At 41.2% G+C, this 27,041-nt stretch overlaps 1 protein-coding gene across 2 annotated transcripts in view; it reads right to left on the reverse strand.

Moving 5' to 3' along the window:
- Positions 1–4,153: 4,153 nt before the first annotated feature.
- BTBD7 (BTB domain containing 7) overlaps positions 4,154–27,041 on the reverse strand; it is an 88,425-nt gene continuing 65,537 nt past the window's right edge. Inside the window, exons 4-11 of one of the 2 annotated variants that reach the window (XM_046647351.1) lie at positions 25,245–25,453; positions 23,606–23,681; positions 20,197–20,357; positions 17,642–17,785; positions 15,979–16,057; positions 12,781–12,959; positions 10,864–11,301; positions 4,154–9,439 (exon numbers count right to left, since the gene is read on the reverse strand). In XM_046647351.1, the coding sequence (XP_046503307.1) occupies positions 8,624–9,439; positions 10,864–11,301; positions 12,781–12,959; positions 15,979–16,057; positions 17,642–17,785; positions 20,197–20,357; positions 23,606–23,681; positions 25,245–25,453 (2,102 nt within the window). In that variant the 3' untranslated portion in view covers positions 4,154–8,623. Of the gene's footprint in view, positions 9,440–10,863; positions 11,302–12,780; positions 12,960–15,978; positions 16,169–17,641; positions 17,786–20,196; positions 20,358–23,605; positions 23,682–25,244; positions 25,454–27,041 lie in introns of both variants that reach the window. The other variant, XM_046647350.1, reaches the window with a different exon arrangement.

Below are 27,041 nucleotides of genomic sequence, written 5' to 3' on the forward strand. Positions count from 1 at the left end.
CTCGGGGATTCAAGGCCACAATCAGAGCTCAGTAAGTGAACCACTGTCACCCTGTTTAAGGCCGAGGACCCTGAGGGTTGGGGGCTTTGCGCCAGGCCCACAGGGCCGGATCTGCCCTCGTTCGCGCCCTGGCGACGGCCTCACTCAGCAAGTCCTCCTCCGGAACATGAGTCCCGGAGCCTTGGGTGTCCGGCCTCGGCTTCCTCCCTCTCTCCCAGGCTCGCCCACATCCAGCAGTGGTCACAAGCATGCCTGGACACCAGACTTTGTAGGTGCAGATGCCTCAAAGTTTAGCGACAAATGACGCTGGCCCCCAAATCCGAGGCCCTGCAAAGCAGTGGGGCTCACAGCACTGGGGGACCTCAGAGGAGGACCTGGTAACCCCAATGCTGAGGCAGAGGCTCAGGGCTGGCATCTGGGGAGAGGCACCTGGCTACACGGAATGGCTAGCCCCAGGGGTTTCAGAGACCCGATCAAAGGGCAGGAGGCGTGCAGACGGAGGGACATGTCAGGGGCTCGTTGAGGGGAAGACTGAGGTGAGGCCCATGAAAAACCCAATGTCCTTATCAAGGTCGTGTAAAGCTGCACGTGGGCCAGGGACAGTTAGGGCAAGGTTAGCGGGGGATGGAGGGCAGAACCATGCAACTCACTTCCATCCTCTCCGTCAAAGGGAGCACCCCTCAAACCCGGGCGAGAAGGGCAAACGTGGCAGGCCAGGGGCGGGGGTACCTGTGGACCCTGAGGTCACTTCCAGGACCTGGCACACTCTTGTCCGTCTGCACTGGGTGAGCAAACACCTTTTAGGTCACGTCTCAGTTAATCTGCTTTGGTGCTAAGCAGGGGATGGCAGGTTCTGGAACTCTGGACTGGGGACCTTCACAGGTGTAGCCTAGACGATTCTACAGTGAACTACCAGCTACTGCTGAAGGATTCTGAGTCCTCACAAGCAGCTGTGATTAGGCACTGAGTCTTTTAAGAACACGTTCTGCTGAGCTGGCCTTTTACCATTTCTCCTCTGGTAGGGGAGAAGCCCCAGCCAGGGTGCACCTGAGCGCGTCCCTGTCTCCCATGACAGGTTCGCGAAGATGAAGTGGGGGTTGGCTTGTAATGATGACATCACCAGCTTTAGTGGACGTCTTATGGTCACCCCTACACCCCACAACTCCTTCAGCTGCCATTCTCTCTGCGTTCCTTACCAGGCAGCTACTCAAAAATGTGTCTACACGTGGCTCCTTTCTCAGCCCACCTACCCCACCTGGCTTCTCTCCCCATCCCCCCAACTACCCTTGCCAACCTCATTCACCTTCTCCATGGTGCCTGCCCAAAGCATCTTTGGGGCCTCATCTTCCACAATCTCTGAGCAGCAGCCACTGAGTTAACTTCTGGGGAGAGAGGTAATTGATCCTTAATCTCTTCCCTTTAATTAACTTGGAAAAGTAATATATGCACGAAATTAAAAAATTCAACCAGTACAAACAATAAAGTTCCTCCCACCCAGTTACAACGCCCCTTCCCAGAGGCAGTCCTGTAAACATTCTCATAGGTCCTTGCAGACATTTTTATCTACGCACGTTTATATCTCCTTTTTCTTGTCTTTCCACAAATGGGGGCACACATAGTCACTGTGTTGTATTTTACTTCTCTCACTTCATATATTCTGAAGATCATGCTCCCTCCTTTTCACAGAGCGGCGGCCAGGCCTCCTGAGCACCACGCTGCTGGCTTTTTCCTAGGTGGTAGGCTCCCCCTGGCCAGCAACCCCCCCTAGCCACCTGTGGAGGTTGGAGCTCCTCGAAGTGCATTCCTGGGCCCTCTTCTCGTCTTTAAACTTTCCCCTAAGTCACCCCATTTACTCCCAAGGATTTCAGTACCACGCACATTTGTGGACAACTCCCACCTGGCGCCTCCGGCTTGGACCCTTTCGTCCGAGCTCCCAGCTGAAACTGAATTGCCAAGTGCACACGACCAACACTGAACTCAAGGTCTTTCCCCCAGATCTGACTCCTTCCGCTCTCCTCCTCACACCCCATCACCAAGTCCTGCAGACAGCACACCCTCATTGCATTCAGAATCGTCATCTGTTCTCTGTTGGCTTCTCCCCTGCCTGCTTTCCCCACCCACTCCTGCTCCTCCTCCGTCCGGTGACGTGGAGCACGCAAAGCTGATTACATTGTGCCCCTGCTCACAAACCCTGGGCAGCTTCCTGTTGCTGTTTGGATCAACTTGAAAATTCTTAGCCCGTCCTGGGAGGGCTGGCAAGATGGGCCACCCGCCTCTCCCCCACGAAGCAGCTCACTTCCCCGTGGGCAGCCCTCCTTGCCTCAGGCTCTCCCTCTCCCTGGAACCCTCCCTGGAATCCCCTCCTCCCTGCCCTGTGCTCCTGACTCTCCTTCACCCGCACTGAAGGTCACTTCCACACGGACGATCTTCCCAATCCCAGGACCCACGAGACCCCTAAGCTTACCTCTGTCATTAGCCAATGTCTTTTCTCCCTTGAGACCCTAGAATTGTTACTGGCAGGACTGTGACCGTCTTGTTCATGACTGTCAGCTCAGGACGCAGCCGTGTCTGGCAGGTAGAAGTTGCTTACTTATTGGGTGTGTTTGCCGAACAAGCGAATGCCACACTTGTGCCTCCCTCCAGCCCCTGCACATGACGATCCCCTGCCTGGGCACCCTACTTCCTGGTGGCAGTACAACTCTGTGGTTGAGAACTTGGGCTCTGGAGCCACAGTGCCTAGGTTTGAGCTCAGGCTCTGCCAACTTACTGTGTGACCTTGGACAAGTGATCGGTATCTCTGCGCTTTGGTTTCTTCATTTGTAAAATGGCACTAATAATAGCATGTAATTCAGAGGATTAAAGGAAACAGTACCTAATTCATTGATTAGAGAAAAAAAGAGCAAGTGCTTAGCACTGAATCCAGCATATGTCTTCTCCCATTCATTCTTGGCCACATCAAGCCCGCCTTCCCCTCAGCCACGATAACCTCCTACAGCTAACAACCTCTTACTTTTTTTTTTTTTTAAGATTGGCATCTGAGCTAACATCTGTTGCCAATCTTTTCTTTTTTTCCCCTCTTCTTCTCCCCAAAGCCCCCCCAGTACATAGTTGCATACTCTAGTTGTAAGCGTCTCTGGTTGTGCCGTGTGGGACACCGCCTCAGCACGGCCTGATGAGCGGTGCCATGTCTGCACCCAGGATCCAAACCAGCAAAACCCTGGGCCGCCAAAGCGGAGTGCGTAAACTTAACCACTTGGCCCCGGGGCGGGCCCAGAACCTCCTACTTCTGATTGTTTTTAGGACAAACGTCATTTCCAGCCCGAGTGCACAGTCTCTGAGCACAGGCTGTCTGCTTGGTCTGCCTTCATACTCCGAGACTCTGGGAAGAGTGGACTGGAGAAATATTCCTTAATGCACTGAGGAGAGGAGAGGCCTGCGGGGCCGGAGCTCACTTTTCTGGGAGCAATCCACAGGACAGAAGTGAAAGTTGACCCACTCAATTTTCTCTCTTAAATTTTTAAGCAGCTCACCCACAAAACCCATAGATTTTATCTTGATACTCCACAGTCCAACCTAAAACAGATACAAAATATAAAGAGAGAATTGCCTCAGTGAGGCACAAAGGGTGAAAAGCTAGGATGCAACTTAATAGTGAGATGGTCAAAATAAACATTTTAAGTAATATTTTATAACATTAAAAAAGTGGAAATTAGAAAACTTTCTATTTTGCATGTTTTTTCAGAGAACTACACTCCAGAGCACGATTCCATTTCCCCTTCAGATTGGTCTCCAACGCCTGGAGGCCTGGGGCCTCGCTGACTGCCCGGCACTCGGCACACTCCAGGTGCTGCGTCCATGTGGGTGGAACGCTGAACCTCCTCTGGAGACCCCTGGGCACACTTTTTGCTCATGTTTTTAAAATGAGATCTCTCAGAAATGCCCCAATGAAATAACAGAAAATAATAAACTTGATTCAGATGAAAACATAGTATTTCCAAGAAAACCATAATAATAAACAAAAGCCTCTGAATAACTGAAATCCTAGAAACAGAGGGCAGCTCTCCGAGGAAACCTCCCAGTCGTACCCTAAGGGGTGCCGGAACGGAGGGCTGCGTGCTGCCCTGCTAAAACAGACGGCATCCAACTCAGCAGGTTCTAGACAAGCCATTTATTCGAAATGCCAACTATGTGTAGGATAGTCAGTGTTACATGCTCATCAGTAACAGTAGAAAAATAGAACCAGTGAAAACCTTTGTACAACTGTAATGATACTCAAAAGAGAAATGTATCGTTTTACAATGCTTCACACAGACGAATTCAAGTTTGGAGGTACCTAAATAAAAATACTATATATTTCTTTAAAAAACACTATGTACAATTGAAGCGTAAACAAGTTTTACAAAGTACTGGTTATGCAGGTTGTAGAAAACACTTGCATAGGACATGAAATCAGTTTAAGAAAAATTTCTGAGCCTTTAGCATTGAAGGCACTTGACTTTATACCAGTAACAGCACAACCACAAGAAATGCAGTGTGTGGAGGGCACCACCCGTCTGAAGCACAGACGTGGTGCACGAACAGCAATGGAGCTCAGGAATCTCTCCCTCTCAGCTGCCCCACCTACGAGCAGGGTTCCACACCACCTGCCCACGGAACCCAGCGACAGTCACGTGCAGGTACCCGACGAAGCTTCCAGAGCTTATCCCACCTCTCAGAATCCACATAAACACACAAACACAAGAGGTTATTTTCAAGACACACACTTGCAAGTAATCTTTCCAGAGAAACGGCCACAGCATTATAATATTCAGAATATGGAAGATTGACACATGGTCTGAGGGTTTTCTAGAGGAAAAATAAAATCAAAAAGACTTGCCAATACAATTACACAACAGCTATTGCAATCTATAGGACAAAAAGACAACTTAACATTTTATAAACCATTGTTCGTACAACAGTGTTCATGGAAAATAGTAAAGTATCTTCTAGCATGTGACAGTAATTCTTCTAGTAAGGTGATCTGTAACGAGGTTTGAAAGCAAATTACTTAGGAGACGAAGTAAAGCACTGCAGAACCGGGAATAGCACCCATCACTGCTGCTCTAGCAGCAACTGTCCGCACAGAGTTGAAAGTCAACCAAATAATTAACAAGTCAAACATTTCCCTTTGAGTTCAGTCCCAAGATAAAGACAGAAATGCCTTAGAACTGCAAAACAAGTATCTTACAAGTGTTTCATAAAACATACCCTCCCCTAAAAGGTGGATTAAACGTTATGAAAACACACATTTTGCCAAACAGTCATGGGAAATGTCAGCCCTTCCCCTCTGGAGACTGATGCGTGGGGTCAGCATGGAGCCGCACGGCTGCTGCCGCATGCGCTGTCCCTGTCACTCCGGGCATCACCGCCTTAATTCAGATGGACAAGTAGTGCTCACTGCTAGGACATGAAGAAGTCAACAGAAAACCCAATAAAAGACGGCAATCATAACAAAAAAAGTTTTTGAGGAAGCAAAATCAAGAATTAGGTAAGGTTTCATAGAGAGTTCCAGAAAAAGATTCAAATATAAAGAACTTATTCAAAATCCTTAAAATCTAACTGGTTACTGAAATGTCAGGAGAGCTGAGGTCCAGGGCACGTGCCTAGAGAAAGCTAACCGGGTGAGTGGAGAAAGGGTATGGAACATGGAAAATTCAAACAACTACTTTTCAGGAATAATTTTTGCTTTTCATGCTATTTTTTTTCCCTTAGAAGTCAGAACTTAAATTATTCATCAAAATCACAAACCTAAAACAAAAATATGAGAAAAAGATCAACAGCATCTTGGATACACGTGGATCGCTCCAGGATCTAAATGGTAGTTCTCTAACCTCAACACGGCGGGCACCAAAGGTGGCGATTGTCTGACGGCCTGATTGTCCGTGGCCTCAAGAGGAGATCTGGTATTTTGAGATTTGGTTCTCGTGAAATTTCTACACTGAATAAAATGGCAGGTCCTGTGGCCTAAATTTCTATTATACATGTTTTTTTCTGAGAGCAATCTTACTCAGACTTCACATTTACCTTAGTACAGCATTACAAGATTTTAATGCTTAGTAAGCATTAAAAAAGATTGAATAGATGGGTTCAAAAGCCAGAGGCACATAGCCATTCAATCTACCCTATCAACCATACTTCACAAGCTACATTGAAAGCCCACCGACACCCACCCTAACACACACAAACCTCATCCGTGGACCTTCTGCACGTCACATCAGCCCACGATCCCACAGACTAAAGCAAGTTTCTCTCTACACACACAGTTTAGCCAGGTAAGCTGCTAAATGGTTACAAGCAAAGTTCACAAATTAAACAAAACTATGAACCGTGGCCACTTATTTTTAGAATTATATTTTGGGAATATGAAAGAATATTTAATAAATTTTCAGAAAAATCAATGTGTGGCAACAATAGCTCGTCTAATGTTTTAAAAAAAGAAAAACAGGTCAGAGATGAGAAAGTTTTTTTCTCCACCCAAATTAGCTCTACTCATTCTTATTTGCAGTACCAGCCCAGAATAGAAATTTAAAACAGTATCAAAATAATTCATGTCAATAACGTATATAAACACACATTAGACAATATGGTGGAATTAACAATTTTTTGTTTCTGAAGAGAGACAGACTGAGATTGGCTTCAAAAGACACCATCATCTATTATAAAGAGTCAAACCTCCTAAAAATGAGAAGAGAGTCCTATGTTTTTCTATCTTTAAAAAAAGGAGCCTCAAAGGCGCTGCGTAGCGGACCTTACAGTAGACGAGCGTGAACTCTGGGGGCCCTGGAGCCAGGATGCGACGTCACCAACACGAGTGCACCAGCAGCAGCTAACTAGTCAGGCAGCGAACGAGTGGTAGCGGTCTGCCGGTGTGCACAGAGACACTGACGTGGTTCCCATTTTGAGACTATCTACTGTTAGGGTTTTTTTAAATGTCAGATTATTCCTGAGTGTATATCCACAGGGTAAAGTGGGAAAAGACTGTAAGAGAAACTACAGTTTCAGGAGAAATCAGAGTTGTTAACACCCAATAGAAACCTATTTACTTAAAAGTGCATGTAATTCATTTAAATGGTAGCTTGTAAAGGCTCCCTAGCCCTGCATAGTTTCCGAGTGAGTGTGAGTGATTCATAGTTTTATATATATATATATATATATATATACACACACACACATACATAGAAAAGAGGCTCCCAAACAGCCTTCACGGGAGGGAGCGGCCAGGACGTCTCTTTTCTTCTAAGTGCTACGGCTGCGTGTGTATGTGTTTGTAAAAATACAAAGTGAATACTCGAATAATGTTGAAGTGATTTAAAAACTCAAATACTAATATATTTACATTGGAGAGTAAGAAAAAAACAGTCCTTAGCTCACACACTGCCCTTCCAAGGGAGAGGGTCTTCAAAGACCCCGTGTGCTCAGTGGTTCAGTAAAATCCCAAACCAGCGTCCCCACTGGAGTTCAAGTAGGACATGTAGTGTTTCAATGAAAAAAAAAGTTTTGTTTTCTTTTTTGGTGACAAAGCATTATGCATTATACAACAACTTTTTATAGGACACCAAAGTTCAGACACACTTTGAAAAACATTTAAAAGAAAACTAATGCTTACAAACACCAAATGACATCCATAAGACTGAAGCCCTTTTGTTTTTTGTTTTTTCCCACAGAGAGCAAGACAACTGAAGGCAGCAAGCAGTCATTGCGCCTTCGCAGCTGGAGAGTCGAAGTGCAGAACCAGAAACTGCGTGGTGCCACCTTTAAGTCACTTCGCTATTTCCACTGCTTCCTGACCCCAAGAAATCCCATCTCTTTAGAACCTCGTTGGGTGGCACCCCAATCCACACTACCAGAATTCACACGATCCTGACAGTGTCCACTCTGTGAATAAAGCACTAGCTTTTGCCTGGGCACAAAAGGCTTTTCTCCTTCTTGTTCTTTACCGAACCAGAAAACTTCAGGATCCTGGCCAGACTCCTGCTGGAGGAATGAAGACTAGCTCCCAAGACTTATTAAAAAAGAATGACATTAGATGTATGGAGATTGAGCAGGAAGATCTCTGAACTAAAACAATTACTGAAAAGAGAGGAGCGTTTTGATGTTCTGTTCTTTGGAATTTCTATAATTAAAAAATAAACACAGAGCTATTTCATAAGAAAATACATCTTAGTGTGCATTCCAATGCACGTGGAAATTGGTAGATGAAAGGTAAAATGCAAAAAAGTATGAAAATACAGTCCTTTAAATGTGGCAATCAAGTTTAACATACTGATATAAAATCAATACAGATAAAATAAATGTACAAGTGCAAAAAAAATTCCATCATTTTAAAGAGGAAAAAAAAGTGCCAGCTTGCTTGCTCTTAAAAATGCTTCCCCACACAATTTTTCAAACACAAAATAGACAGATGCAGCATTCAAAATAACCCTCTCAGCATGCCATGTCTAATAAACATGTATATACAAAAGCTAGGATAAAATAATGTGAAACTGAGTCTCAGCTGGCATCAACGAGCTGGCCTCTAAGTTGTCGGGTTGCATCGTCAAGGGGGTGTTTCACAGCTCAGGCACAGACGACGTGGAGGCTGCGCTCAGAGGGCGGACTTTTTGTAGAGGAAGTCTGGCTTGCTGGGCGACCTCCTTCCTCTGCTCACTGAGTCTTCCCTTTCCAAATCAGTACCCCGCTGAGCTCCGCGGCCCAGGGGCTCGCCGTCTGCCAGTCTTCCACTGGGCCTCTCCTGCGGAGCGTCAGAGCCACACGCAGAATGGGAAGGTCTGCTAGGGGTCAGCCCAGAGGTCAGGTCGGTCTCTGCTGCTGTGCGTCCCCTCACAGGGGCCGGACCACCGCCGGTGTTTTCTGGGGCTGCCAAGGGAAAGTCTGACCGCTGGGGAGGTTGCTCAACCACATCGAGGTGTATCGGCTCGTTCTTTTGTCTGTGCAGACGCCCATCAGGGGAAAGTGGATACTCTCTCCTGGCTTCTTCCTGCTTTTTAGGAGAGGTCTGGCTAGGCAGGTAGGCTGACTTTAAGCCACTTGGTGAAGCCTTACTGTGGCTATACAAATCGGGACCAAAATATCCACCTTGCGAAGGGGAAGGGGTGTGTCTGCCAGGAGCAGGAGTAGAAGGTCTGCAAGCAGCGTTCGAGAAGTCATAGAAATCCGGATATTCCTGCTGATTTTCTCGAGCATCTGTTTTTTGCTCTAGTGTGTGTTTCTTTCGAGATGTGTGTGTATGCCTCTGTGGAATACACGATAGATGCTGGGGAGGCCCTGGTCCTACTTCAGAAACTGACTGGCTTAATTCTGTGTCCACAGCAAGTTCTGGAAGCCTCCTGTCCTTGAGTGATAGTGTGGACACACCCATGGCGATATCTGGCATCAGCTCATTTAGCACAGGTTGTGTACACTGCAAACAGAAACAAAGCACGGAGGGTTAAAAGAAAAAGGCCCACAACTCCCTGTTTGCAAAAATGATGTTCACTGATTTTGTTTACTCATTATAAAAGTAATACATGCTTATTTTTAAGAATGATAAAAATACAGAAAACTTTATATAAAGGCAAAAAACCCCCCACCTTAACCTTACCTACTGTGAGATAACCACTATTAGCATTTTGAGGTATTTCTCTTTGTTTTTCTTTGCACATATATTAATTTTCACAAAATTTAGTGCATACATAATTCTGTCATTAAATCTTCTTTGAGATTACTATTTAAATTACTGTGTACTATTCCACGGTATTGGTGAGCCATGCCTTATTTAACCATTCTCCCACAGCTGGACATTAAGCTTCTTTTCAGCGTTTCCCTATTATAATCAAGACTGCAACGAACATACACACTGACTACCTTTATAGAGAGTTTACTTAAGATGTAAAGTAGTAGGACTCTTTTAATTGGAGAACTGACAGCCAGGCCAACAAGACAGGGAAATGGTTTATCAAACACTATCCACCTTTGCTGCTCCTTCTTTTTGGGGGTTTAGAGGGGCAGCAGGGAGAGCAGGGAGAAGGGTGTAGGTGAGTAAGGTTCCCAATCTGACCCAAGGTGCACATTAGTCCACAGATTCCAAAAAGCTGTATTCTAACGAAGATTCCCTGAACTAATATATGCATCTTTTGTTTTTCTCTATATTGAATGCTACTGATGCAGTGTGGTGTGACTGAGCAGGAAGAGTTAAAAATCACTTTTTTTCCCCCAAATGTATTATATAAAACAAATTCAACCTCTAATGCAGTGCAAAATCAAGTAAAGAAATCTTGCCTAATTTTACTAGCAACTAGTAAACTACCTCCTGTGATCGGCAGTCAGTGAGCGCTCTGATGGGCAGAGACAAGCATGAGGACTGACTGACTGCTCATTTTCTGAATGGGGAGTCTCTTGCCACATTGTTCCTGATGGTATACTTGCTCTAAGGAACTTCCCCTTCCTGCCCCTTCGGAGCATTTCGTAGAACAGTAGAGTATACAGAAGAGAATTCAGGGACAGATTCTAGACACATGCTTGAATAGAACACTAAGAAGCTTGTAACATCCATTGTATCGCCCAGTAACCGCAGCCCTTCCGAACACCCGCAAATGAACATGAGGATAAGGACGGGACTCGACCACGCCCACCACAGACACCTCCAGTCTCTCTCCCTGTCCTTTCTCATTCACCTACACTCTCCTTCTCTCCCCCTTTGCCATACCCCTCAAGTCTATGCTTTCAGCTTGTCAGTAACACTTCTGGGCACTGATGAGTCCCAGTAGGGCTCTTGGAGCCAGGGGAATTGCTTCTAATATTCCATAAATGTTCATTTTAGGTTAAGTTATGCAAGTACTGACTTACCACTTGTTTCTCAGATGCTACTGCTGCTGAGGCGGCGGCGGCGGCTACCGTCTGCCTCCCCAGTGCTGCAGGGTTGGTACAATCAGGTGCTGCTGCTTTAACACCTGGCAGATAGACTGGAGGGGGGCCAGCTTTAGGGGCTGTTCTAGAGTGAAACAGGGAATGATTACAGGGATAAGAAAACGAACGTGAAGGATGCTGACTGGGAGGTCTCTGTTTCCAGCCTGCTTTGAGTTGGTTATGGATTGGGGTAGCCGGGGGGTGGTACGGAGGCGGTGGAGGGGGCAAGGGTGGATGGAAGGCCACAAAAGAGTCCAGATCTGTAAACATGGTTTCTGCAGTGGGGGTACTGTTAACTCGACATCTCCCAGACTGTCTCATTGTCAAGAGCGGACTTTCATCCCCAAAACGTTCATCAGGAAAGAACTTGTGAGGATTCTAAGAAAGATTAAAAAAAAAAAAGTTAGAACATTTATTAGCAGATTTCCTAGATGGAAATTTACTGGCTGAGAGAGTTAAGTGAGTACCTAAGAAAACCACGGTCAGCAAGAGTAAAAGGCAAGCATATTCTTCTAGGCCAGAAGCCCAAGGAAAAATTACCTTAATAATAGTACAAAAGGATCGAGGGTGGCCTCTGCAGCCTAAGACCCAGCTGTCAAGGAGAGCTGCTTAACTGGATATTCCAGCAAGCAGGTCAGTAATCTCTGGCAAGATTATGTGATAACACAAAACCAGGAAATAAAACCTAATCCAACTATGTCTTTGCTAAGAAAATAAAATAAACACAAGACACCAAAGGTAGAAAAGACATACAAGGGAGGATCCTCCTAGAACTTGCTGACAAAAGAGCTGTACACTCTCAGTCTGAGGTAAAAACTACAGAACAATTCCTTACCTATTACATATGACCAAGTCTGATTAATATTGTGATAAACATTACATGGGAATACTTAAATTATAAAACTTTTATATAACTTAAGATATCAAATTAAGATACAATTTAGGATGACAAAGAGAACAGAAAAGAATAGAAAATAAGACTACCTACTTTAGGGGGGAAACCACAGCAAAAAATGAAAGTCAAGAACCTACAAATGGCCTGCTGCCTCGCCTAAGAACACCACAGCACGCTCCCCTTTGAAGACTCAGGGTTTGGAGTCAGTGGTGAGAAAACAGTTCAGTCACTCAGCCAGAGGGACTTGAATTGTATTTTAGGCTCTGAATTAGTGGTTGGGAGCAGGCTACTTTACACATTCTATCTTCATTGCAAAACCAGTGTCACCGCTTTAGTACCTAACAATTATTAGAAATGAGTTTTTTTTCCTGCTAGTTTAAAAAAAAAAGCACCCATTCCTTCATTCTCATGCTTACAGAGTTTAACCCATCAGGCAGAAAATTTCTCATAATGTGAGGGAGAGAGAAGAAAAAGAGGGGGACCTGGAAGATCTGTAAGTATGGCAGTGGGGTGACCACATCAGGGAGACGGCAGGGGAGGGTCACAATCGTCTGCTTCCTCTTTCACCTGTTGGGCACACACACCAAGAGCTTTCAGCAGTCCCCATTTATATGCTTATTATGCAGAGAGACATAGCTGCTTACAGAGAGCACCTCTCCTCTTCACCACAATCCATTTTACAGGTAAGGAAACTAATGCTCAGAGTGGTTAAGTAACTGGTCCAAGTTAACTAACTGGTAAGCAGCAGAGCCAGGACATAAACCCAGTTCTCCCTGCAGAGCCTGTGCTCCATCTACTCTACCAGACTGCCTCTCACCAGGGGGGCTTTCAGCTCATCCAAGACACTAGAGGCAGTGTGGGAAGACAAAGAGGCAGACTATGAGGGCTCCTGGGGGGGTCTAAAGCACTGCTGAATAATGATCGAGGCGCCCCACTTTAAACAGTTGAATGCCGCTTCCCACCTGCAAGAGCTCTGCAGCAGCATCTGCCAGACCGAACTCTCTCAGCACGCGAATCTGAATTTCATAGCTGACCGTGGCACCTTCCCCGCAGTTGAGCGCGTAGGCTCTCTGCACCTGCTCGGTGTGTCGCAGCTCCTGCAGACGTCTGACCATGTCCTTCATGATGAGGAGACGAGGAACTGCAACAAGAAAAGCAGTCTGTGGGCAAAATAGCTGAGTTACGCCAAAGGCCATCCCACTGAGCACAAGGGAAAAAGCGTGTGTTTTGCATCAGAATCTTCTTATAAATTTGCTGATAGTATTTTAATTTCCTGGCACACAGTAATTTATATACTTCTAATTACTTTTTAATGTTTTAAAATTTCACTGTGCCCAAAAGGTTCTTGATAATAACAAACAGCTCCTGGGCTGTATTATTAGTTCATAGCCTAAATAAAATTTTACTTGCATATATCTTCTTCTGAATCTCAGCATATTTCATAAGTCTTTTAAAACATCCATTCTTTTATTCAAATAATTTTTTGAGTCCTGACTATGCACCAGGGAGTGGACTCAGTTATTAGGGTGCACAGATCAAAGGATGTGGTCCCTGTCCTCAAAGAGCTCTGGTTTCAGTGAAGGAAACTACATAAGTCAGTACAGTGCAGGCCATACACAGTCCCAGAGAGAAATATGAAAGGAGGCTGAAGGGGTCTGCAGGAAGGGGCCCCCAACCCAGACTGGAGGCCGGCAGGAAAGGTTTCCTAGACAAAGTGACCCAGGTGGAGTCTTGAATGAGAGAAGCAGGCAGGTAAAGAAACTGGAGTGAAGGCCAGCTTCTGAGCAGAAGGACCAGGCACGTGTAAAACATGCAAATAAGGGACCGCGTGGCACCAGTAGTTGGCACAGCTAGAAGAACCCAGGTTTCAAAGGTATAAGCAGGAAAAGTATAAAGAGAGAAGGCTGGAAGGACGGGTAGGGGCAGATCATGAATGACTCTGTAGGTCATGATGAGGAGTTTAAACTGCATCTGTGTACAACAGGTTGTCACTCGTGCAAGGGAACGATAGCATCAGAGCTGTGATGTAGCAGGCATACTTAGAGTAGTGCAGAGCAGGGGCTGGAAAATATGGCCTTTGGGCTAAATCAAGCCCGTCACTTGTACCTGTAAATAAACTTCCACTGGCACACAGCCACACCCATTTTTTGAGGTATTGTCTATGGCTGCTTTTGGCCCACAATGGCAGAGATGAGCTGTTGCGACAGAGACGGCCTAGCCCACAAAGCCTAAAATGTTTACCATCTGGCCTTCACAGAAAAAGTCTGCCAAGCCCCGGTGTAAAGGCCAGAATGGGAGTAAGGTTAGCGGCAGGAACCCAGGTTAGGCACTTGACTAAGGCTGTAGCTGAGGGCTGGGGAAGACAGGGTGAAGTCTAGAAATATCTGTGAGACAAACTGACCAGAGCAGTCCTTGATTATTATTTTGGGGAAAGGGTAGCAACCATTTACTGAGTGCTTACTTTGCGCCAGGCAAACTCCTGAGCACATTATTCATGGTGCTTCCTTAAATCTTCACAACAACCCTACAAAGAAGATAATATCCCCATTTCTCAGACAAGGAAATTAATGCTCAGGGAAGTAAATATCTTGCCCAAAGTCACACAAATAAAGTGGCAGAGCCACGATATGAGCCCACGAGTCATCTCCAATAAGCTCTCAGCCTTTTGTTAGAGTGTGGTGGGCAAGGGAGGAAGAATCAGGACACAGCACAGAGCCATGTCTCAATAAACAACAGACAGACAAGTCTTATTTTTCTGAGCATAGTTAATTGTGAATATCTTTAGGCCTTTGAGATTCAGTTCTAAGATTAAATTATGTTGCTATTCAATTTAACACAAGCTGACAGATCTCGTGCTAATTACCAAAGCTTCAACATCTGCACAAATCAGCTACAGAGATATTTTCTTCATACTGTTGTCTAATGTATACTTTAAATAAACATGTAGTGGCCAAATCTGATAAGGCAACAAACAATCAGACATTGTCTCAGAATAAAATGTATGTGTTCAATTAAAAGTTCTGTCATTGTCTTATATTTATCCTTAATTGAAACAGACATTTATAAGCAGAACATATTGGCACCATTTCCAGTCAGTTTGCTGATTTTTTGAATCTTGCAATGGTAATTGGCAAGAGCTATAAATTTCACAGATGGTTACTAGTCTTGCCACGGTGATCATTTCGTAATGTATATAAATGTTGAATCACTATGATGTACACCTGAAACTAATATAATATTATATGTCAACCATACTTCAATACAAAAAAGAACATTGCATTTTATCTCCCAAGTCACATGTATTTCAGCCACTACATAATAATTAAAATAATACCTGAGATTTCTACAGCGGAAAAAAAGAGCTACAAATTTCGGAACCCCAGATCGCTATGGATTTTCTTACCGAAGAAACTGAGAATAGAGCCCTTTGGTTAAAGTCAACATTAACCGACGCTCAGAAGTTTTTGGACGTGACAGCTCTACCTCTATCTGTGGCCGGTTTACTCAAAGTCATAAGACATGAGCCTGCACTACAGTACAATTCACAGAGCAGATCTTGGGAAACCGGATCTCCAAGAAACCAATAGTGATCACGTTTTGGGGGACATGTCTAGACTCAAAGACAGTAGTTTATAATACTTTTCCCAAAGGGTCTGATAATGTGAGAAATACCCTATGGTGATAAAAAATCTGAATTCCTCTAAACCAGTGGTTCTCAACAAGAGGCAACTTTGCCCTGCAGGACACATCTGGCAATGTCTAGAAATATACAAATGTTTCCAAAAGGTTGTCACAAAGAGGTAGGGGTGTGTGTGTCTGACTGTGTGTGCATGTGCTACTGGCATCTAGTGAGTACAGGTCACGGAAGCTGCACACCCTACAATGCACAGGACAGCCCCATGACAAAGGATGATCTAGCCCTAACTGTCAAGTGGGACAAGGTTGAGAAATGCTGGGGTAAAATAAAAAACTGCATATATTTGTTACTGTAAAACAAAACACAAAACAAAAAACTTAGCTTATAAGTACTTATTCTTTAATGCGAACAATGCATAATGGGTATTGGAACATGGAAAGAATTAGCTTATATAAAGGGGTTACAAAAAATGATCAGACTATTCCTTTAAATATAAATGCTTGACACAAGGCTACTGCCTTACCTGGAATTTCATTGGCTACGACTGAAGGAGGGCTTGACTGGTTACTGCTGATCTGCTGGTGGCTGATCACGTGACAGCACTGTGGCACAGCATTATTGACCATGTAAAGCGTGTCTGGCACATTGGACATTCTAACCATTCGCAAACGCACAAGATCTGTTTGTTCCACCATCATCTCGTCTAGCACTGACTGAAATAACATTTCAGTATTAATACAAGTAGTCAATCCTTCATCTCTGTTAAATCACATTTGGAGAAAGATTATTACCTTCATCATATAAAAAGGGAATTATTGTTTCCAGTGTATGAAGCTTAAAATCAGTGGTGAAAGGAGTAAGTACCCCTACCTCTTTAATTTTTAAAGAAACCTTTTGGAGCATCTTTGAAAAGAAATAATCATCTTCTGAAAAGTTTGCTTTTAATTGAAGTATTTAAAATTTGAAGGAGGGATATAAAATTAATCAGAAGTAAATTATACATAAAGTCACTATAAAAAAATAATGTACACATGGGCTAAATATCAGATCCAACAAGAAATGCTCAAAATACAAAATATTATAGATTGATATTAAAGTCAACAGATCTATAAACAAACCCAATTGTTAAATTAGTTTCAGAGCAATCTATTTCAACAATCTATCTCTACCGAATGGCCAAATGATAAAATGTATAACGTTTTCCACGTTTGCTGTGGCAATTATCTACTTAAGCAAAGGCACAGCCCTCTGAGAAACAGGGAAGTCCAGGAGGACGACCTGACCAGCCTGCCACTGTCCCGCTGTGAGACAGCGCAGGAGGGAGGGTAGGTCCAAGTTTTTTACGGACCTTTTATCGCCAGACTCAATCTTCTTTTTTCCTATGTTTGAGAACTATTTGGAGTCAACTACTCAATAAGAGATAGATTATCAACTTAGTTAATAAAATAAACTTCTCATAAATCCTTTCACATATCTTAAAATAGGAACTCTGACAATAAAAGTGAGAAAAATTGTAAGGTAACTTAATTCCACACCCAACACACTGTTTTGTCTGTTCTTTCATATTTCTGACTTTCAAAGACTGTCAGTTCTTCAAAAGCCCACCCCAAAGTTCTTATGGCTAAATACATCTAATAAAAAATTACAGTCTTTCATTTTCACATTACCATATTTTCTTGGCGAGTTCTTTATGTTATAATTTACATAATGCCAACGTTTTACTTAATAGGCCTGAAATTTTTTCTTAGTTTGAGCATTTATTCTAAAACTAAACACAATTTCCAATTTTAACACAATTTCAGCCATTACAGAAATGTATTACAAGAAACCATGTCTGGTCCTTAGTTTATGAAGGAAGACAAATGTGTGCAATCTTCTTTCCGAACATTTTCCCCACTCTGAAGATCACAAAATACTGACAACCACTTCAGTAAAAATTTTTTTCCAAGTTAACAATTTGCAAGGCAACTAAGAAGAGAAAAATGTAAAATGCAACTTAACATGACCTAAGTTACAAAAACACACTTGATAATAAAACATTTCAGAAACCTAGAATTGACTTTCACTTTCCCAATTATTGGACATTTAGGCTATTTCCAGATATTTAAATGATCCTACAACAAGTGTCCCTGTAGCCTATAGGCTGTAATACGGTAGTCTAGTGTCTTAAAACTGGTTTTCATTACCTTTGCTTCCTCCACGTAGGGAGAGAACAGTCGAGGACGAACATAGATTCCAGCATTTTTTTGCCGTAACCAGGCATTTGACTTTCCACCTTCTGTTGTAGGAAGCATGTCTGATGGAGGAGTACTAATCAAGCCTCTTTTCATCTTGAAAAAAAATTATTGTTTAGATAAACCAGAGGTCTGTGTAGTACTACAATACTACTAAGACAAAAATAATTATACCTATAAATCAAAACGTTCAAACTTTACCACTTAAATAAAAACTTAAGAAAATATGTGAAATTCAAGAATACTTCAAATGTTTTACTAACATTTAAAGGATTCAGCAATAAAAAGGTACTACAATTTCCCATTTTTCTCTAAATAGAGGAATGATGTTTTTAAAACAAGAGCTATATTAATTAAAAATATAGTGAGTTGGACTAACTTTCAGAACTCTTAATGAAAACCCAATTTCTATGTTTTTCCTTACTCATCCAGGAACTGATTCTGTCCCCACGCCAGCCTCTACAAGACAGAACAAGACCATCCTCTCGGGCCTGTAGCTACAGTGCACAGACACAGGCAGTGTGCAAGGAGTTAGGGCAGGGCTCTAGGGGAGGCAGACTTGCTCAAGGCCCCGACGCCCTGTTTAACAGCTGCATGACCATGTGCATGTCCCTTTACCTGGGCCTCATTTAAGGGCTCCCAGATGGCCCTGGAGATGGGACACCACACAACTAACTAAATGGGGTGGCCCCATAGTTTCCTCATCTGTGCTAGGAGAATATAAATCAAGTACCTACAGCTCATCAGGTGGATAAAATGAAGGTAATACAGATAAAGTACTTGACAGCGCTTAGCACATACTGAGTATTATGTTAAGTCATTATTAGCAAACTCACTGGAGACCTATTATGTGTTAGGCGTGGAATTAAGAGCAGAGATATACATTTTCTAAGTCTAGTAAAACGAAGTTCTAAAATATTTTTCTAAACCAAATCCAGGGTTCAATCTGGTTTGAGTCCCAGGTTTTAAACAAAACCAAACACTGTTTCTCCAATATTACGCTTGTTAAATATAGTAAATGTCTAATTGCTGTATTAGTTAAAATTATTTTTAACTAATAAGATATAACATTAGATAGTACTTAGAAAACAGAGAAAAAACTCCTAACTCTGATCTATTCCAACTGTAATAATGTTGATATATTTCCTTCCAGTCTTTTTCAAATAAATTTTTATATAATTGAATTTTAGAATACATAAAAATGCATATTTTGTAGCCTTATTTCTAAAATTATATTCCATCTTTAGCATTTTCCATGTGGCTGTATTAGCCTTTACAACCACTGTTCAGGGCAGCAAAATATTCTGTTGAGTTGTACGATGATTTATTTTCCCTGTTTAGACATTTAAGCTATTTCCAAATATTTAATGACAACGCTACCAATGTAGCTATACTTCCCCTATTGGATAATAATATTATTTCAAAAATAACTGACTTAATAGGTGGAAAAATGGTAACACTGCCTTACTTTGCTTTCTCTGGTGTGTGCATGATTACTGGTGAGACTGAAGATTTTTCTAAGCAGAGATTCCATAAATATTTAATTGTTTTCTTCTAGTTTTTCCATGTTTCAATTTAATATTTCATTCTTCCATCTAACAGGGATTAATTTTGCATGCAAGTGAAATGAGGATTTAACTGTAAACAAATTTCCTCCCTCCCCCACTCATCAGTTAGTCTAGCACCACAAGGATTTGTGATAGCTTGTTATTATATGTTCAATTCTTCTATTAAATAGGATCTTTTTCTGGGCTATTTCGTCTTGTCTGTTATGCTAGCATCACAGATTAAATATTAGAGTTTTAAGATATATTTTACATTCTGGAAGAGTTATCCCTTCTTCATTATGTTCGTTTTAGAGAACTTAAAAAAAATTCTTACCAGTTTTTCCCCAGATGATTTTTATGCTTCTGTGCAGTTGGGAAAACTGTTATGATGTTTATAAGCATTGCATTAAAGTTGTAAACCAAAGTGTGATGAACTAATATTTATACTATTTTCCCATTAATTAAAAAATTAATTCAAAAAATTGTATTAGTTAAAAAATTCACTTTTTTAAAAAAATTATGAAAGTAATATGATCAGCTCCTTAATTTGTAACTGAAACCAATCCTAAGATTCATTCCTCCTTTTTATACTGAACCAATCTCCTTCTCTCTGATTTACTGCTGTTCTTGAAGAGTCTTTAAAGGTAATTTCTACCCTTTCCTTTTAAAAAAAGGATCCTCACTGATAAATGGCTGAATTAACTCCCCTAGAAACTATCCTCTTGCAAAAGACTGATAACCCACTCAACTCTCATCCACCCAACATTTATTTGTGCCATGTGCCAGACACTGGATACACAATACAGTACAAAACAGACATCCACTTCAGTTCTCATGGAATTGAGTTTCACAATACTCTATTAGTAGTAGAAATTATTTACAATGATTATAAAAAAGGATAAACCTGACATTTTGGTGCATTTTCTTTTCATGAAAGGGATCAATGTAGAAAGGACTTACTGCATCATTGAGGACTTCACTATTTATAGGTAAGATGTGTTCAATTCGCACAAACGGTAAGAGAGAGGAGAGGATCTCTCTAAGCTCTTCGATGTCCAGGTCTCGTCTTTTCACACCTCTTTTGTTCACACTGTGAGCAGTGCCACTCAATAAGTTTGGCTCTATGAGAAAGAAAACGAAAAGTCTCCAACCAAATCCAAATTTTCAGAGAAAGGCTTTCTTTTTTCTCTCATACACTTTTAGTAACACGCTTTATACTTAAGTACATCTGCTTTAAAAAGGGTTATAAGCAAATCTTAATAGAGATGTTTTTGGACAAAGCAAAAGCACGGTGTCAACTGTACAGTAACATTCTTTTATGACTCTTCTGCTCTAAAGAATAATAAAGGACTCTTTTCCGCATAGTAAGTCAAAGGAGAAAAGATGACAATCTGTTAAAATCTAGTTTGACCAATGGCTTTTTCTTAAGCTTTCTCACTTTTGTGGCCAGTTTACAGTAGGACAAGGGCATTGCAGGGCAAATGTTACTTCTGGTCACTGTAGGTTATCAGCATGCTCATTAGGCTACCATATATTTAACAGTAATTTAATAAGATATTAGTCACCGGTTATCTAAAGCAGCAAAACCTAATGTGTAATCTATTTAAGATTTTTATGATAGTCTCCTAAAGTTCCACAATATGGGAACATTACTGCATAAAAGTGAACTCTTTGATCTCTGACATGTAATATATTTCCATTGTCCGGAGCAGACAATAAAGGTTTTCTTCGTTGGGTATGAGTGAAAGGGGAAGACCTGAGGTACATATGTTTGTGATATTGAGGTGGGAAGAAAAATTACATAAATTTTGGGAATCTTTAATCATGTCTTTAATCCAGAAGGCTGTAATTTTTTTCTTAAAAAAATAAGATCTTTATCATTCACAAATACAAATGCTGGATTTTTTGCAAACACTCTATAGAAAAACTGGTATTTCCCTTAAATCACATGAAAGATAGGTAGATAAAGAGACATTGTTTTTGAGAAGCTAAGCTTTTTCTGGTCATTCAAAATAAAATAATTGCAAGTGTGTGGAAACAGGTTTTTTTTCCTTGCCTTGCTATGATTTGGCTTCATACTTATACAAAGCATTGCTTTTCAAAAAACATCTTTTCTCTTAAAGTAGTGGTGCCCCGTTTTCAAATGAAATCTTACATGAAACTCCCAAATATGTAACAGGTAAGGGCAGAACCCTTATACACGAAGGTCACTGCACAGCCTGGGTCACCGTGCTTCCTTCTCATCCCTGAGGAAGAGCCTTCCATTCTAAAACTAATTCCAGTCTGAAAACTAATGTTTTAAGAGAAATTTTATCAAGAATGCTTATTATCTGTCCCAAATAAATATGACATTTCATCATTACCAACTTTATAACCTACGACCTATAATGATTATGTAGTGTTGCATACACTCAATTCCTGTTATTTTGGGTAGTTACGTTCTATAAAGTCACTGCAACCAACCAGCACACACTGAAGCACTGCTCCCAAGGGAGACACAGGGTTACGTTCCTGTGAGCCTCTGGTCACAACATTTTTACCAATCTATCAAGACACAACCTTATTTTATGTGTGTAAAACAACAATAAGACAAAAAATACAAAAACCCAAAAATACAGAAAAACAAAAAATAAAACACACAATAATATATATTGTCGATTCATTAACACTGAGCTCACAGCCAACAGCACTGTAACTCATTCCTGAACGAAGCTTATCTAATATACACGTTTTCTCTGTAAGGAAGATCACAGCCTTCTTGTGCTTAGGAACACTAGGCAGCACTAAGAAATACACTTGGAGGCCACCTTAAACAGAGATGTTACCAAAAAACTCCATAAAAATGTGAAAAACATGGCACTAAACAGACTATGAAAAAGGACACTTGTTTACAGCATGAGAGCTGAAACAAGAAGGCAGAGTGTCCTTGTTCCACCTTAAGCTGGCAACGTGTGTCAGGGGATTCAAACATTTCATCACCCTGAGCATGTCTGCAAATGACCATGAAAGTGCCATGATTATCGATTTTGGGGTAACAAATAAATTTTAGCAGGTAGGTGAATTTGAAAATAGAGAATCTGCAAACAAGGAGGAGAGATGATACACTGGAATTTCAAATTAGTAGTAGTGGTTTTTATATTTTAAGAAATTCACATCTGAGAATTGCTAATGTCTTCTGCAGGCCACAGAGAAATAAATGGGGAGAAAGAATATAAGAGGACTGCTTTTGTTCCCTAGTGCTCAGGCAGGAGTGCACTAAAGGGACACTATAAAAAGGTTTGAAGGCAGGTTTAGCCTGGTATTTTTATATATTTAAAAATGTGACCCAATAGGGGCTGGTCCCGTAGTTAAGTTTGGTGTGCTCTGCTCCAGTGGCCCCAGTTCAGTTCCCAGGTATGGACCTATACCATTCCTCAGGGGCCATGCTGTGGCACTGGCCCACATAAAAAATAGTGGAAGACTGGCACAGATGTTAGCTCAGTGTAAATCTTTCTCAGCAAAAAAAAAAAGAAAAAAAAAAGTGACAACTTTGTAAATATACTAAAAGCCACTGACTTGAACACTTCATACAGGTGAACTTTATGATATGTAAATAATATCTAAATAAACCGGTTAAAAAAATGACAAGAAAGGGAAATCTGTATTTAATTTTTCTAGTTAAAATTTTTTGATTTGGGTTCACTATATAAAGGAACACAATATTCTATGAGGGAAGGACCATGGGAGGGTGGGCTAACCCCAGATGTAAACAGAAGACTGCTATGGAATCATAAGCTTCCAAAATGGAAAGCCCACCTCCTACATAGAATGCTTCCATCTCTTCTGCAGTATCCCCAGTTGGAGGCCATCCAAAAGTATTATTTCCCCTTTACCTTCCACAAAATTTATAAATCACAATATGTTTTTGGGTAGTCATATATTTTTTCACTGAGGTAAAATTCACATAACATAAAAATCACCATCTTAACTACTTTAAAATGTACAATTCAGTGGCTTTTAGTATATTTAAAATGTTGTGCGCCCATCACAACCATCTAATTCCAGAACGTTTTCATCAACAATATGCTTCTGTAACACTTTAATCACTAAGTGAAATATTTCATTTTAATACTTCCATAAGTCAGTCAACATATATCAGTAAGCACATAGAAAGATAACATTAAAAGTATCCTTTTAAAGTGGCAAAGTGAAATTTCCTGGTATATTTATTTCCAACAAAGTATACCCTCTCCACTAAAGGATTCACCAATTGTAAAAATTTCTTTTTTTCAGCAGGCAATAGTGGCTATTGTCAAGACTGATGTGCGGCATGCATTTCAGTAAGCGTTAGGGAACAACTTAACAGTGCAAGCTAATTTTCTGAGCTTACCTCTGTCTGCTATTCTTTTCATCAACTGATGCTCTCCCCATTTAATCAGGTATTTAAGGATATCTTGTTCACTTGCCTATAAGAAAAAACGGTTTACATATTTTTTAGTGAAATTAGATAAATGGTTAATTTCATTAATGACTTTTCCTATGTCAAAATGTAAATACCGTGTGCAACTTACCAGGTTTCACTCTGTAAATGGGCTGTGTGAAATGTCTGAGTTAACCCTGTGGTCCACCAACAGCAAATACATAAGACAGCATTACATGTCTTTTGTCCAGTAACCTCTCTTGGCTCTAACCATATTTTTTATTCTTATTTCTATCTTTCTATTTTCTTTATCCTTTTCTCTTCACCTATTTTAAATTTATTTTATCTTACTATATGGTCCTTACAGAGCTGCCTTAAATTCCTTTTGGGACAAGGTGGATATAATTAAATGAAAGTAAAATTATATGGACACAGAGTGACTACTATCTCCTGCAGGAACAGAAAAACAAGTATGGCAACTAGTGTAGGTAGAACAGAGGACCATCTCCGAGGGATAAGCTACTGATTGGGAAGGACCCTTCAAGCCCAACCTGTGAAGGGGCAATATGCTCCTCATTTCTTTGTGCTTCATTTAAAATCTTACAGCGAATCCAGGCAGTTCTCCATGGTTTTCACTTTCTTCCCTCCCTACTTTCTAAGAAGAAACACAAAGCTCCGAAAGACAATAATCTGAGAGAACTGACAAATCCTAACTCCCATAATGCACACAGTCTGGATCAGGACAGTGAAGCAAGGTTAATGAACACAGATCCTAAATAAATCAAATCCAATTATGACAACATTTGTACTGCCATCAAAGCAATGTACGAAGGAAAGGCACAGATGCTAAGTAGATTATTAAACTCTTCAGGGCATTTCTGACTGAGATGGAAGCATTTTATAATTTTTCTACTACAAATATAAAGAAATGGGAGATGGCTCAATGGGTTTATATCTTGCTAACAATAAAACTGTTGTAAAGTTTTCAGCATAAAATTCATACAACCAATGCGGAAAAAAAAAAATCTGAACAAACTTTACCTGAAAGTATTTTCTGCAGTATTTTAAATCTATTGTTAGTTTTAATTACCAGATTAAATCTACACATAAATCAAGGACACAAGAATTTGCTAAAAACACTTCCGGTTAAAAATAAATAGTTGAAAACATTATTATACTTTGGCAGGACACATACACTGAGTTTTTATAAGCATTTGAATAGACCAGAAACTGAATATTATTCTTATTTTGTGCTGCTTAAGCTACTATCTACAGTCTAAGTATCTGATACTCCGCCAAAAGTAAGAAACTGTTACAGGGAATCTACTACTAAAGGAAGCCAAGAAAATCACTGTTGGGATAGGCTTCTGACCTCGCCTACTGCCTCAACCCCTTTGGTGTAGTTGCTTAGGACCCGAGCTTATTCACAATGTTGAATCAGCACCAGTGTGCACGAAGGGCCAAGAGAGCCAGAAGGCTTTTGTTGTACAAACCTGGAGAGGGCATTCCTGAGTGGGCTGATCTCCCTAGATGGGAGAACGATAGAGTACAGATGGGTTTCTTGGTGCACATATGGATGACAATGATTTGAGAGTGAATAAATGATTACCTGTAGGTAGTCAGACTGGATAGCAGTAAGCAGATGGTCTTTGCTGAGTTCATAAAAAACATCCGAAGTCATGACCTGGGAAAATTCCTCACAGAGGAAATGTAAAGCTTGTCGGTGCACCCATTTAGAGCCATATGGATGAGAGCTCCACTTGAGGATGGCAATTAAGGTATCTAATGAGATGCTCTCAGCAATGATATCCTCACAGCCTAAAAGAGAAGGCAAATACTTCTTGAGATTAATCATAAATATTACTTATTGAACATCAGTGTGATAGACACTATACTTAAAAGTAGCAATAGTGAAAAAGAACAAGGAGATAAATAAAATCTCATGGAAATCACCAAGACTTGGTGGGATGGGGTAACAACAGACTATGACATCTATAGGAAATCTGCTGTCCCACAGAGACAGATCCATAGAAAAAGGCAGAGAATCCTTACAACTGTTCAAGAAAATAAATCGATGTGCAAATCCAACAATTTGAATAAGACACTATAGTGCAGAGCATTGGACCAAAGGGGAAAGAAGAGTAGGCAGAAATGATACAGCTGTGGGAATTGGTCAGTCAGAGGAAGGACATGGATGACACTAGACTATAAGAGAATCCACACTTTAGCAGAAGATAGGTGGGCTATCTTCTATGAACTATGAGGATATCCGTTCTTTGTATCACTCTAATAAACAATACCAACTTGCATTGTTGATAGTTTAATCCCTCAGGATACATAAAATACTGTAGTTTTATGCTCATCTGGGACTAATTCTGGTGAATTAAAAAAAAGAAATAAGTGGTTTAAGTGAAAAGGACCAGGGTCATGGAGAAAGTGACTATGGCACCTTAAGAGCTTAAAGAAGAGAAGAAAATCTGAGGATAGTCAGCTATTTCCCTTAGGAAAGATCATTTCAAAATATAAAGATAAAATATAAGTAAAATCTGAGTGATAAAGATTGTGGAAGGGAAAACAGCTCAAGCTGGACAGAAATTCTTCATAATTAAGTTTACTAAAAATAAAAAAGAACCTGATAATGTGTGCGTGTGCAGAAGAGGTATTTAACCACCACCACCACCAGCAAAAATGTGGCTAAACAGGCTGCTCTCTAAAGAGCTCAGAGCTTTAAGAGAGAGAGCCTGAGCAAGCCTGGATGGCCTAGTGGGTAAAGTTTGGCACTCACTGCTTTGGCGGCCCGGGTTTGTTTTCTGGTTGCACGAACCACACCAACTGTCTGTCAGTTGCCATGCTGTGGTGGTGGCTCACACAGAAGAACTAGAATGACTTACAATTAGGATATATACCCGTGTACTGGGGCTTTGGGGAGAAAAAAAAAAGACAAAGACTGACAACAGATCTTAGCTCAGGGTGAATCTCTCCCTGTAAAAAGAGAGAGCGAGCCAAAAGAAAGGGCATCAATAAACTCCTGAGACTTTCAAAGCTCAGAGTTACTGTGAAACCATGAAAGGTGAAAAGAAAAAGGTAATAAATCCCATTTTCAGGTGAGACAGGCTCATTAGTAGCCAGTATAGAGTCTGCAAAAAGTAATGCTTCATTCCCTTTTCTGATAATGGTACCAGATAAGGAGAATATCATAGAGAACTGTGTAACCTGAGTTCTGAAAAGCCTTTAATAAAATACTTCACGATGTCTCTAGATTGTGAGCTCCACAAGACAGGGACTGCTGTCTTCACTGTATTTCTAGCACTTTCTTGCACATGGTAGGCGCTAAAGAAAAATTCGTTCAATCTACAAATGAGATCTTTGTAGATAAGATGAGATACAGACAGATGACAGAACAGTG

The sequence above is a fragment of the Equus quagga genome, chromosome 20 (genome assembly GCF_021613505.1).
Source record: "Equus quagga isolate Etosha38 chromosome 20, UCLA_HA_Equagga_1.0, whole genome shotgun sequence".
NCBI lineage: Eukaryota > Metazoa > Chordata > Mammalia > Perissodactyla > Equidae > Equus > Equus quagga.